Consider the following 12,671-nt stretch of genomic DNA (forward strand, 5'->3'; position numbering starts at 1 on the left):
TGTCAGTTTACCTGGAATAGGTAATCTAAGATCCTACCTCTATATGCATTCTAGAAACACGTGCCTGATATTATACTGATGATACTTAGTTGTACATCTCTATCCCTAGCTGCCAAGCAATATTGTCAAAGTGCTTTCCCAGTGATTGGAATCCATGTGGGTCTGGATAGGGATAAACCAACTTTACATCAACCTTGACATGACCAAATGGCTATGAGCCTCAGGGTCCCTTGCATGCAGTGGTCTTTGAATGGGGTAACTCTCCTCCAGGCAGAGTTAGTGTACAATCTGAGGTTTCCCTTAGACTCAGAGTTCCTGTTCAAGAAGCAGGTGACAGCCATTGCCAGGAGGACCTTTGCCCGATCACATCTTGTGCACTAACTATATCCATTCCTAGAACTGGAGGAATGGTCATGGTCACTCATATCTCAGTCACTTGGATCAATGCAACATGCTCTGCACGGCTGAAGAACATTTAGAATTTTCTGCATGTCCAGAATTCAAGAGCCAAGCAGTACTGAGCGTTCCATAGCACAGGTAGTCCTTGACTTGTGACCACAATTGAGCCTAGAATTTATCATAAGTTGCTGTAAATCAAATTACCACATGACCAGATGTGATCCTGCAACTGTTTTTATAATGTTGTTAAGCAAGTCACTCTGGTCACTAAGCAAATCACATGGTCCAAATCCAGCTAGAAAAAACAAGAAAAGTCACAAAAAGCAATCATGTAACCACAGACACTGTAATTGGTTGTAAATACAAGCCGGTTTTCAGGCACCCAAAGTGTAGTCATGTGATCATGGATGTGTGTGGCAGCCAAAACTTCAAGGACAGGTCATAAATAATTTTTTGAGTTTATTATAACTTCGAACAATTATTAAAAAACCAGTCATCATAAGTCAAGGACTATCTGTAAACCCAATTATTGTCCAAAGTTACTTCCATGGTCATGTGGCCAAGGCGCATGGAACACTGTTACCTTCCCATTGAAATGGTACCTATTTATCTACCCACATTTGCATGTTTCTTCATAAGGTGCAGTGGGCTCTGGATGAAATTCAAGTTTTGATGGTTATTTTTAAGTCCTACATGGAAGGGGCCAAGATACTTGTAGGACTGCCTCTCCCCAATAGTTTCTGCCTATCCCACCAAATCAGAGTGGGCAGGCTCCAACTCCTTTCAGTAAAGTAAGATCATTTGGTGAATCTTTCTCAGTAATGGTGCCTGTCTTATGGAACAGACTTGAGATACAGGCAACCATGATGCTCCTTCCATGTAACTTTTTTAACTACAGAAAGGAAAGCCATAAAGGCTTGGCTGTTCCCCAGGTACTAGAGCCATGATGCCCCACCCACCCAAAAGAAACCCTCTGATATGGTACATCTGTGATTAATGAATTTTTTTAAGGTCCTCAGATTTGCTATTTTTACACTATGGATTGTCATTTTGTTTTCTTTTATCCACTATCCCAGGTTTGGTATATGGGTGGCCATAGACATAAAAGTAAAGGTTTCCCCTGTCTAGTCATGTCTGCTAGCAGAGTGTTCATCCTTGTTTCTTAGTCGAGGGAGCTAGCATTGTCCAAAGTTACTTCCATGGTCACGTGGCCAAGGCGCATGGAACACTGTTACCTTCCCATTGAAACGGTACCTATTTATCTACCCACATTTGCATGTTTCCTAACTTCTAGGTGAACAGGAGCTGTAACAGGACTCACCCCGTCATACGGCACTCAGGTCTCGAACCCAAGCGGACAAGCTCAGCATCTTTAACTGGCATATGTACATATGTTAAAGAAATTTAGAAAAAATAGAAAGTAAATAAATAAAATAATGTGCAATGAGAGGTTAGCACTGGAGAAGTTTTACCTGATAATACGGGACTAGGTCACAAAACAATTGAAGAAGGTGGCATTCAAGCGCAGGGGGTTCCTCTCTATCCAAAAGTCCATATGGCTGAAGCAAGACTCTAAGCAGGCTTATGCGTAATTCTGCATGTTCCCGCAATTGGTAAGGTTCACAATATAGGTACCTAAGAAATGGCCTCATTATATTGACACATAGAAGTTCTGCCCTGAAATTATAAGAAATAATTTTAAGACATCACAAGACATTTATCAAATCAATGTATCGATTGCTTCTTTTGGTATACAACAAAAAGTCAGAGAAAAAACTGGAAAAATACAAAAATTGTAATTAATGTCTATACCCTCAAGGTTTAAAACATGTAAACTAACAAATACAACCAAAGAAAAGCAAATAAAACACTGCTACTTGGAAAGACCTGAATTAAAATGTTTTCTAGAATACACAGCAGTTGTTGATTCCTAATCATAGAAAAAATTAGAAAGAATGAGAGCCTAAACAGGTGGCAATCTGCCGATTGCAGTACAACCTGCAAGACCTTATCCAATATCTTAGCATGTTCATGGATATATACTGAATAAAGGAACCATAGCAAGCAATCAAGCCTAAGTTTTCAGAAATTCATGTGCTACCCAAAACATGCATTAGCCTAGTAACTAATATAATTTGTGAAACAGTGAAAAAACAAGAGGTATTTTCACCATGTTAATACGATACCATGATTATTGTCAGAATAGTACACTTTGCTGAACTAGTGGCACAGTTCATGTACAGTACTGCAGGCAAATTCTGCCCACAGCCTGGAGTTCGATCCTGAAAAGGGCTCAAGGTTGACTCAGCTTTCCATTCTTCTAAGGTCAGTAAAATGATGACCCAGGCTGTTGGGGACAACATGAAAATAAAACTTACATTGTAAACTGCCCAGAAATACTGTAAAGCACTATGGGGTTTTAAACCTAAAATGCTAAGCTATTGTAACTGTTACCATTCTATTAATTAGCAGCAAAAATCTGGTATTGTTAAAGCCTGAATTCACATAAGAACCTAGGGACCAACTGTGTCATCAATTACTTATGCAATTATTTTATTTTCCTACCCTTTTGGACATTGCTGGAAAAATATGGTCATATGTTGAAGAAGGAATGGCCAGCAATCAGGTCTGTTTTCAAGTGTAATAATAAGAGGGTGAGGAGAGTTTCTAAGAGAAAACCAAAATGAGGAGAAATGCATTGAAAATAAAACTTGCAAATATGATTATCCTAAAAATAAGCACAACCATAAATACAGTATTTTAATAATATACAGAATTGCCCATGATATATGCTTTGTTAATCGGAGTACATGTTCATGGATACAGAATGTATTTACATGCAATACATTAGTAAACTCTTTAATGACTTTCATGAATGGTGATAATAACTCTAATGAAGATATGTTTATTGTGATACCAGAACTTTTCCTACAATGTATTTCTGTTGCATAAATTTTAGGAAATAAATGAATGAATAATATTTCTTCTTTGATATGAATATATGCATAACATACTGTATTGTGCACTCCTTACTACTATCTCTTTTCAGATGCTCAAAGGGCATTATCAAGAAAAATGATAATGCAAGAAAAATATATTGGGTAATGTTTCATATTTTCTGATATACAGGATGTAGCTTGTTCGGGACTTTATCCCACCCCACCCACTCACCCAAATGAAAAAATATGAAACTGCCTCTGTTAAAATTAATTCTGATTTTCCGGACAAGTTTTGGGCATGGTTTTGTTGCCTGTTAGCTGAGATATTCAATTTTATGTAATTTGCAATTTTACTTTTCACCTTGCCATCCAAGTTATTATTTGATTCTAAAGAACCCACAATCCAAAACCTGACTGTATATCACTCCACTAAATACACCTTAATAATTTGATGCATGTGATTGTTAATTTTCAAGTTTTTAGTAGCTATTGACCCACCTAATAGGCATAGTGTAAACTAAATTGTTAATTAAAGGTATAGGTTAAGTTGTAAAATATTTTGCTGAAACATTGCATTCAAAGCAGTGGTGGGATTCAAAAAATTTTTACTACTGGTTCCCCAGAACTGGTCAGAACCTGCTGAATACTACCTCTGGTTCAAAGTACTTTCCAGATCTACAGGGAGGGAGGGAGGGAGGAAGGAAGTCTGTTAAGACTCATTCTCAAGAAATCCATGATGAATTCCAGTAATCACTGTGTTGCATTCAAAGTGTTTATAGATTTGTTGTTTTATCTTTCTGGTATCAAATGTCCGTTCCTCAAATCCTTTGGCCTCTTTTTAAAACATAATCAATTACTCTCCTTAAATTGTCTGGCATTTCACAAATTCTCTGAGCTTTCTCACTGTTAATGGATATAGGTTTGATCAAATCATTAAGTTATGTCTATAATGTCAGAGGTTTTTACTTTGGCTTTGGAGATTTAAACTCTTTCATTGTAAATATGTGTCTATTAACCTCAAGCCACATTTCTACCTCTTCATCACATCCTCCATAACTGTCTACTTGAATATATGCTGCTTTCTGGAGAATACTAAGCCAAAAGTTCAGCTGAATAGTTTTATTTTATTTATATACAGCCTTTATTTTTTTTACAAATAAGTCAAGGGGGTGAACATAACCAATGCCCTTCCTCCTCCTATTTTCTGACAACAACCCAGTGAAGTGATTTGAGCTAAGAGAGAGTGACTGACCTAAGGTCATTCATTTAGTTTTAGTGGCCAAGGTGGGACTTAAACTCACAGTCCCTTGCTGTCTAACTCAGTGGCTTAACCACTAAACCAAAATTACTCTCCAATTTTCTTCAGGCTTTCCCCCCAAACCTAGTTCCACCGTTTTGTGGTTGTTGCCTAATGAAGATTTTATTGGACTCTTAGCAACCAGCATTTCAGGCAATTTTTTTTTATTTGCATACCTGCAATGAATTCTTGTTATTTGCAGATTTCATATTTTCAAATTTGTCCACTGAATAAAATGTATTTGTAACTGATTAATATGTCACAATATTTCTGACATTTTTGTGATATAATGGGTTTTGAAGATAAACTTGAGAAACATGAGGAAAAAACCACAGCCAAGACAATAGTCATATAAAGAGAAATCTTGCAAGATTTGATTACTGCAACCCTGTAATAAAAGTAGTTTTAATATGCATAATGTTAGAGTTTGAGTCTTTTATACTTCAAAATGCCGACATCAATATTGTAAATCTGAATGTGTCTCCCAGTTTCTTTGCCTTCACAGGGAGGGTTAAGCTTGAAATATTTTCTGAAATTCCATTCTTGCTTTGGATTTATCTGATTTATTGATTATTATTTATTATTTACTCAGATTTATCTGACCATTGCCTTGATTGTGGCTCTTCCTCTTAATCTCAAGAAACATGTGGTCATTTATGGACATGCAGAATGGAGAAAAATTGGGTTACCCAACACACATGTTCTCAGCTAAAGTTTTAGTATTCACTAATTTAGTCTTCAAAATGACTTTATAAAATCATTACTGCAAATAATGAGAATCCTTGGTACTTGCAATGTTAATCATGTTACAATTCAAAACAACATGGCAAATTTCACTGATTTAAGGCATACCTGATTGCATATAAGTCAAGCTGGTGCTGTTGTTCACTTTTTGATATCTTCAAGGCTTGCATCTGTAACAGCTTTACAATTATTTTTATCAAGCCCTGGACATTCCTATCAAGAGCACAGTAAAAATACATGTTCAATGAACAGATTTCTACACAAAGAGAAACATTTTCATGATGTCCCCATTTTTTAGTTTGAAAGGACTTCTCAGCTTATGTCATTAATACAGGATCAAAACTTAATTCAACATACCACTTTTTCATTTGATTAGCTCTGATTCCAATAGCTAGGTGACCAGTTTTACATAGTAAATTATCTTGTAGGCACTATCTGAAGACAGCCTTAATTTTCAAAATATCTTCTTTGAAGATATAACAGGTCATATGTACATATACTAGAGATCCTTAAGGGTCAGTCCTGGTGTCAGCAAAAAGATCATTAACAACATACTTAGTTTAACTTTGATCAAATAAACCAACTTTATATTTCTTCCTTTTATTCTAACAATCTCAGTCTTTAATCCCTTCAAGTAATGTCATTGAACCTGATTGGTTCTTTGCTCCTTATCACAAAACTCTTCAAATATTAACAAGCCATTTTTTTATCAATCCAATATAGCAAAATTATTCAGATCATTCTCTTCCTTTTGCTGTTTTGATATTCCTTTTAATTATTAAGACATTAGCCAAAGTTTTTCTATGTCTAATTCTGCATCTTTTTCCATGTCATTCTTATAGAAATCCACTTTCAACTCAGTTCTACTCGTCAGGTAGAACTTGCTCCACTTCCATAAAATCTTTTAGATACAGTGTATCTATAGAGGCAAACACCTCTACAGTTAAAATTAACTTATCAGTCCATTGTTCAAAAATATTCTTCAAAATATCCAATGTTAAAATAGTTTGCTTCATTCTGTAATTGTAAATAGAGTTTATGTGGTTTTCTCCTTTAATTATAATTTTTAACTCATTCTAGTTTCCTTTAGTATCTATTTTTAAAACTTCTCTCATTATGTTTTGAAACAAAAGAATTTTCACATGGAGGATTCTTTATAATCAATTCCAAGATCTTATTGCAAATTTAACTGGATACTTATTCAAATTTTAACTTTCTAAAATCAAAGTTTTAATCATTCTTGCTGTGTATTTCATAATTGTTTTTAAAGTTCTTAAACTTACTGTTAAAACTTCTTTCACTAAGGATTGAAGGAAATTCACATACTGTAGTATTATTAAAACTAAACCAATCCAAAGGTTTCCAATAGCTGAAAACCAGTTAACAAATATTTTCCAAAAGTAATTAGAAAAGGAAGTACCGTGTTTCTCCAACAATACGGCCTCCAGCAATAGGAAGGCTCAGCATGATTTCTAGGCATGAGGTGAAATTAAGCCCCGCCCCCATTTAGGCCTATTTAAACCATGCGTTTCCCCGCCATTTCTCACATCATTCGTTAGAACTACACGAGGTGAAGAGAAATGGGGGGGAAGGGTGGCGGGGCGGGGAGAAAACTTGCCTTTAGGAGCACCCTGCAGGTAGCCTAGGCCAGAATACCCCAATCTACTACCGATAGAACATCAGCTGATAGAAGCTCCCTGAAGGCAGAGTCACCAGCCATTTCGATCAGCCGGTAGAAACGGCCTAGGGGTGAGCACCCACACACACTCCCCTCGCCACGAGGCCGCTTCTATTGGCCGATAAAAACTCCCCAAAGGCAGAGTCACCAGCCGCTTCGGGGAGAGGCATGGCTGCCCACATCCCCTTGCCACAAGGCAGTGTCTTTCGGGCGATGGAAGCTCCCCAAAGGCAGTCACCAGCCACTTCAATCGGCTGGTAGAAATGGCCTTGGGGCAAGCGCCCATGCACACTCCCCTCGCCATGAGGCCGCTTCTATCAGCCGATGAAAGCTCCCTGAAGGCAGAGTCATCAGCCACTTTGGGGCAAGGTGTGGCTGTACATCAGGTTCCTAACTCCAAACAATACAACTGCAAATTCAATGCAATGTACATATGCTGTTGTCAGAATAAATATCAGATGACCCCAAGATTCCTGCTGCATTTCTGCTTCCTGAGCCAGTCACTCTTCTTTGTCCCCTCAGATAGCCCTATTCCCCCCACCCCGATTTCCCACTGCAACCATTTGGATCACAGGAGGGTCGCTAAAGAAGCTTTCGTCTTCTCCTGTCCCACTGTTTTAAACTTCTCTCTCCAGCCTTTGAAATCCTCTCCTGGGGACTCCATCCCAGCTCCAACCCTGCTAAGTTTCCATCCTAGACAAGCCCCCTCCCAGGTGCGCTCTGGGAATCCAAGGACTGGTTCTGCCCCCCACATCTCTGACTTGAGTAGAGCAGGCACTGGGGGGGCAGGGAGGGGGCAGAGTGGAGGGGCTCTTGGGTATTTTTGCGGTGAGGGGAGTGTGCATGGGTGCTCACCCAAGGCCACTTCTACCAGCCGATCGAAGTGGCTGGTGACTGCCCTTGGGGAGCTTCCATTGCCTGAAAGACACTGCCTCGTGGCAAGGGGACGCGGGCAGACACGCCTCACCCCAAAGCGGCTGGTGACTCTGCCTTTGGGGAGCTTTCGTTGGCCAATAGAAACAGCCTCGTGGACAAGTACCTGCGCATGGGGCACTCTAGGTGGGGGAGGAAATTAAGTCACCCCCAAAAAGATGGCCTAGCTGTTTTTTCAGGGGTCAAAAAAAAAAAAAAGAGGCCCGGCCTTATTTTGTGAGAAGCATGGTATGTAAACCTAGTGTCCTTTTGAAGGGGGAAAAACATATACTGAAAACCAAGACAAAATGGATACTATCCTCCAGTCTTCTAAAAGTCAACTGAGAGGGGGAACCCAAAATCTTGACAGGCTCCTTGTAGCCACTTTTTCTGGTTATGCTATATATCGTTCCTCTTCTTATTCTGTGGTGAATTAGGGAGTGGTGTCTTTCTGAGCCCCTTTCATATATTTGTTCTCTGTTGTGGACTTAAGTTTTGTTTCACCCCTCATCACTTTGGTGATAGAGCTTACACATTTCTGTCAAGGTCACCTTCCTTGCTCTCTACGGCCCATTTGATTATGTACTATTAAGTTGGTGTTGACTATTAGCAATCATCTAGATTTTGTCCATGACAACCTGCTCATAAACTAGTGCTTCAAATCTTCCAATGGTATATAAATCACCACTGTAATTGAGTCCATTTACCTCACTGCTAGTTGTCCTCTTCTCTTTCACTTTCAGCATTACAGCCTTCTCCAGAGAGCTTTACATAATTAATCTAAAGTAGGATAATTTGAGCCTCAATTGCAATATCTGAATTGATTCGTTTGATGATCTACTTTTTTGTTTTCTTGGCTGTCCACGATATTCCCAGGAGTCTTCTTCAACAGTGAAGTTAAAAAACAGCAATATTCTTCCTGTTCTATTTCTTCAAAGTCCAATTTTTGCTTTCATATGTGCCATAGGGAATGTCATTTCCTGCACTATTCTGATCTTTGTGAGTATAAACACATCACAGCATCTGAACATCCTTTCAAAGACTTTCGCAGCTGCACCATCTAGTCTATGATTTATTTCTTGACTGCTCCTTCCCTTACTATTGATTGTTGATCCTGAAAGATAGAAGCTATTTACCACTTAGATATCTTCTAAAGGTGGTTGTTTTAGCCGTCATTTGTTTAGTCTTCTTTATATTTCATTTCATTTCCATTTTTTCTCCTTAACTTTTATTACTAGGGCTTGGAGATCCTTTATATTTTCAGCTTAGGTTATTGATATTTCTTCCTCCAAAGTAACACATTCATCTGCTTCGAATCCAAATTCCCTTAATATATATTCAGGATACGGGTTGAATAAATGAAGGGATAGTACAAAGACTTATGTCAGTCTTACAAGGTAGATCAGACTGAGAAACTAACGTCAGGTAGGTTAGTACTATTTTTATTGCAACAGCTATAATAATCTTGCGAGTCTGAATGTGCTTTCCCTTCCCTCCCTTTATCTCCACTGAATTAGGTAGCGGGCTTGCCAAGTTACTCTCTTGACACAGGTTCAGTCTCCTTTTATCTAATCATTGCCACCCAACCGTCCTTCAAGACCATTCCCTGACCTCCGCACTGTGTCTCACTCCTTTGCTAACCTGGAACTAATGGGTTTTATTATGTACTGTCCATGCTGGGGCTTCCTGATCTGTATATATATTTTGCTTGAGGACAATGAGATGTCCTGGGATTCCCATTTTTTTAATATTCATTTCACAGTTTCACACGTTGACATAATCAAAAGCCTTTTTATAAAGAAATGAAGCACATGCTGATTTTTTTTCTGGTATTTTTCGGCTTTCTTAATTATTCGGCATGCTCAGCAATATCTTTTGCGTCTTAGCATTTTTTTAATGTCAGCTTGAACATCTGGCATCTCTCTTTCTATCTATGGCTCCAATCTGCATTAGATGATCTCAAGCATTATTTTGTTGACATATCAAATCAAGGATATTGTGCAATAGTTTGCATACTTTGTTAAGTCTCCTTTTTCATAAAGGTAAAAGTTCCCCTCGCACATACATGCTAGTCGTTTCCGGCTCTAGGGGGCGGTGCTCATCTCCGTTACAAAGCCAAAGAGCCAGTGCTTTCCTAAGATATCTCTGTGGTCATGTGGATGGCATGACTAAATGCTGAAGGCTCACGCAACGCTGTTACCTTCCACCAAAGTGATCCTCATTTTTCTATTTGCATTTTTACATGCTTTCGAACTGCTAAATTGGCAGAAGCTGGGACAAGTAACGGGAGTTCACTCTGTTATGCGGTGCTAGGGATTCGAACCGCCGAACTGCTGGCCTTTTCTGATTGACAAGCTCAGCATCTTAGCCACTGAGCCACCGCGTCCCCCCTCCTTTTTCATATTGGGATATAAATTTTCCAATCTGTTGGCCACTGTGTTTTCCTCCAGATTTGCTTCATTAGAATCTTAATTGATAGCCTGGTTAGAATCATTACTGATTCTTCTTCTGTTGGTTGCCATATTTCAGTGAGTATTCCATCCATTTCTGTACTTTCTGACTAGGAAAAGACTGGATGTTAATTTAATTTCATCTTCTAGTACTAGAGGTGCTTGTAAGTAGCAATATCTTCTATAATATCTTGAATGTTGACAATTTCACTATACAATATTTAAGGCTGTTCATTCAATCTTTTTTTGAAGCTATCCACTGGCATCTTTTAGCATATCAGTTTGAGGTTACAACCCACTTCTAGAGTTCAGAGATATTTTGGAAAGCTTTCCTTATTTTTCAAAACTGTTTTCATCTTCAGTATCTTTACAGAAATACTCTTAGTACTGTTTCTTGTCTCTTCTAACAGCTCCCTGAAATTGTTTGATAGTTTTTTTCTTGAGATTTTTTTTTCTTGGCTCTGACTTCTTTTCTTGGTAATTTCCATGATCTGTTCTGACATCCATCATTGATTTCTTGTTTCATTGTCTTTGGCAGTATCTTTTCACATCTTTGTTATGTTCAATCCATAGTTGCTCTGATTCTCTGTCAGTGAGGTTCAGGATTTGCAAGCAATTCCTGATGTTCTCCTTGAAAATGGCACTTATATGCTCAAGAAGATATTGTGGAAATTGTTTAGTTTTCCTGTTCTTATTTAGCTTAATTCCAGCTGTTACCTTGACAAGTTAACTAATTTCCTTTAACCTTCTTCAGGGGCTTGGATTATATTTTTAAGACATATGCTAATGTACATTGTAATACACAGCTAGAGTTTAATAGAGTCTTTTGGTAGTGTTTAAAAAAGAGATTGCTGTTTTACTGTGCTGGATTGGGGGTGGAGAGGGATATATTGGTTTTACTTGTTGAAGCAAGGCATGTTCAAAATGTAATTTTGTGAAAGTTAGAATGTAGAAATACGTTTTGATGATTCAAATCATAGAATCTCTGACTTTGAGAGTCAGTGACCTTATAATACAGTACAGGTGGAAAACCAAATTACTAGCCTTGAGCAATAAAACAACCTCTATGCAAAGAGCAGAAATCTGTAGGTGATTAAGCTTCAGCATCATTACAATTATTCTTTTTCATCATTTGCCTATTTATTTTTTGCTACACCACTCTGCTCCATCATTTATCTAACTCCAATTTAAGAATACGAGAGAAGAGGAAGAACATCAAGGAACATATTTAACTTTGGCAAACTTCCATAAAACCTGTTTGGGTTTGGGTTGAGCAAAGACATCATGAACACTGAATCCAGGGCCAAGTCAATAAGATCTCTGGAGTCTCAAAAGAAATGGCAAAAAAGAGAGTATTTGGTAGTGTTTTCATTCACAACAGCAAAATGAGAATACCTTTGAGCATTATAAGGAAACAGTTACATGCCTAAAGCTTTCTTGGAGGAAAAGCATTATTATTTTGCCCAAGACCTAGAAAGATATTCTCTGAATAATAATAATAATAATAATAATAATAATAATAATAATAATAATAATAATAATAATAATGAAGAGGAAGAGGAAAAGGAAGAGACTAGGTGTTCCAGAGATTAGAGAAGACAGTATGACTCTGAAGCCCCATCACTATTTAGTGTTCAGAAATGAGGGCACTGGAGCAGAAAAGAGCAGAGGTGGTAGCCCTGCAAGGTAGGCCAGGTCAAGTAACAGAAACAGCAAGAATTCGTGGAATGTTCTTTATAAAGTAAAAAATAGGATCTAGAAAACTTGTCCAAGTTTCTCTCTGTTACATTATATATTAGATAAAACCAAAGTAGAGTTATTTGGCATCTTTCTCATGCTTTCCTCTATCTCAGGTTTGTACAGGTAGTCCTCAACTTACAACAATTTGTTTAGTGACCGTTCAATGTTACAATGGCACTGAAAAATATGACCTATGACCTGTGTTCACTGTTATGACCTTTGCAGCATCCCTATGATCATGTGATCAAAATTCAGACACTTGACAGCTGGTTCATATTTATGACTGTTGCAGTATCCCGGGGTCATGTGATCACCTTTTGGGACCTTTTGACAAGCAAAGTCAGTGGGAAAACCAGGTTCACTTCATAACCGCAATTTACCTAACAGCCGTGGCAAGAAAGGTCATAAAACAGGACAAAACTCACTTAACAAATGTCTTAACAACAGAAATTTTAGGCTCAATTATGGTTGTATGTTGAGGACAACCCATATAATTTTTTCTACCTTAATAG

General features: G+C 38.0%; 1 protein-coding gene across 2 annotated transcripts in view; it reads right to left on the reverse strand.

Moving 5' to 3' along the window:
• Positions 1 to 12,671, reverse strand: part of FOCAD (focadhesin) — a 140,125-nt gene that overhangs the window by 119,862 nt on the left and 7,592 nt on the right. For both annotated transcript variants that reach the window (XM_087926563.1, XM_026718356.2), the window contains exons 5-7: positions 5,488 to 5,592; positions 2,965 to 3,066; positions 1,872 to 2,076 (exon numbers count right to left, since the gene is read on the reverse strand). In XM_087926563.1, coding sequence (XP_087782689.1) covers positions 1,872 to 2,076; positions 2,965 to 3,066; positions 5,488 to 5,592 — 412 coding nt within the window. The remainder of the gene's footprint in view (positions 1 to 1,871; positions 2,077 to 2,964; positions 3,067 to 5,487; positions 5,593 to 12,671) is intronic.

The sequence above is a fragment of the Pseudonaja textilis genome, chromosome 2 (assembly GCF_049901715.1).
Source record: "Pseudonaja textilis isolate UNSWEBS1 chromosome 2, rPseTex1.2, whole genome shotgun sequence".
In the NCBI taxonomy this organism is placed as follows: domain Eukaryota; kingdom Metazoa; phylum Chordata; class Lepidosauria; order Squamata; family Elapidae; genus Pseudonaja; species Pseudonaja textilis.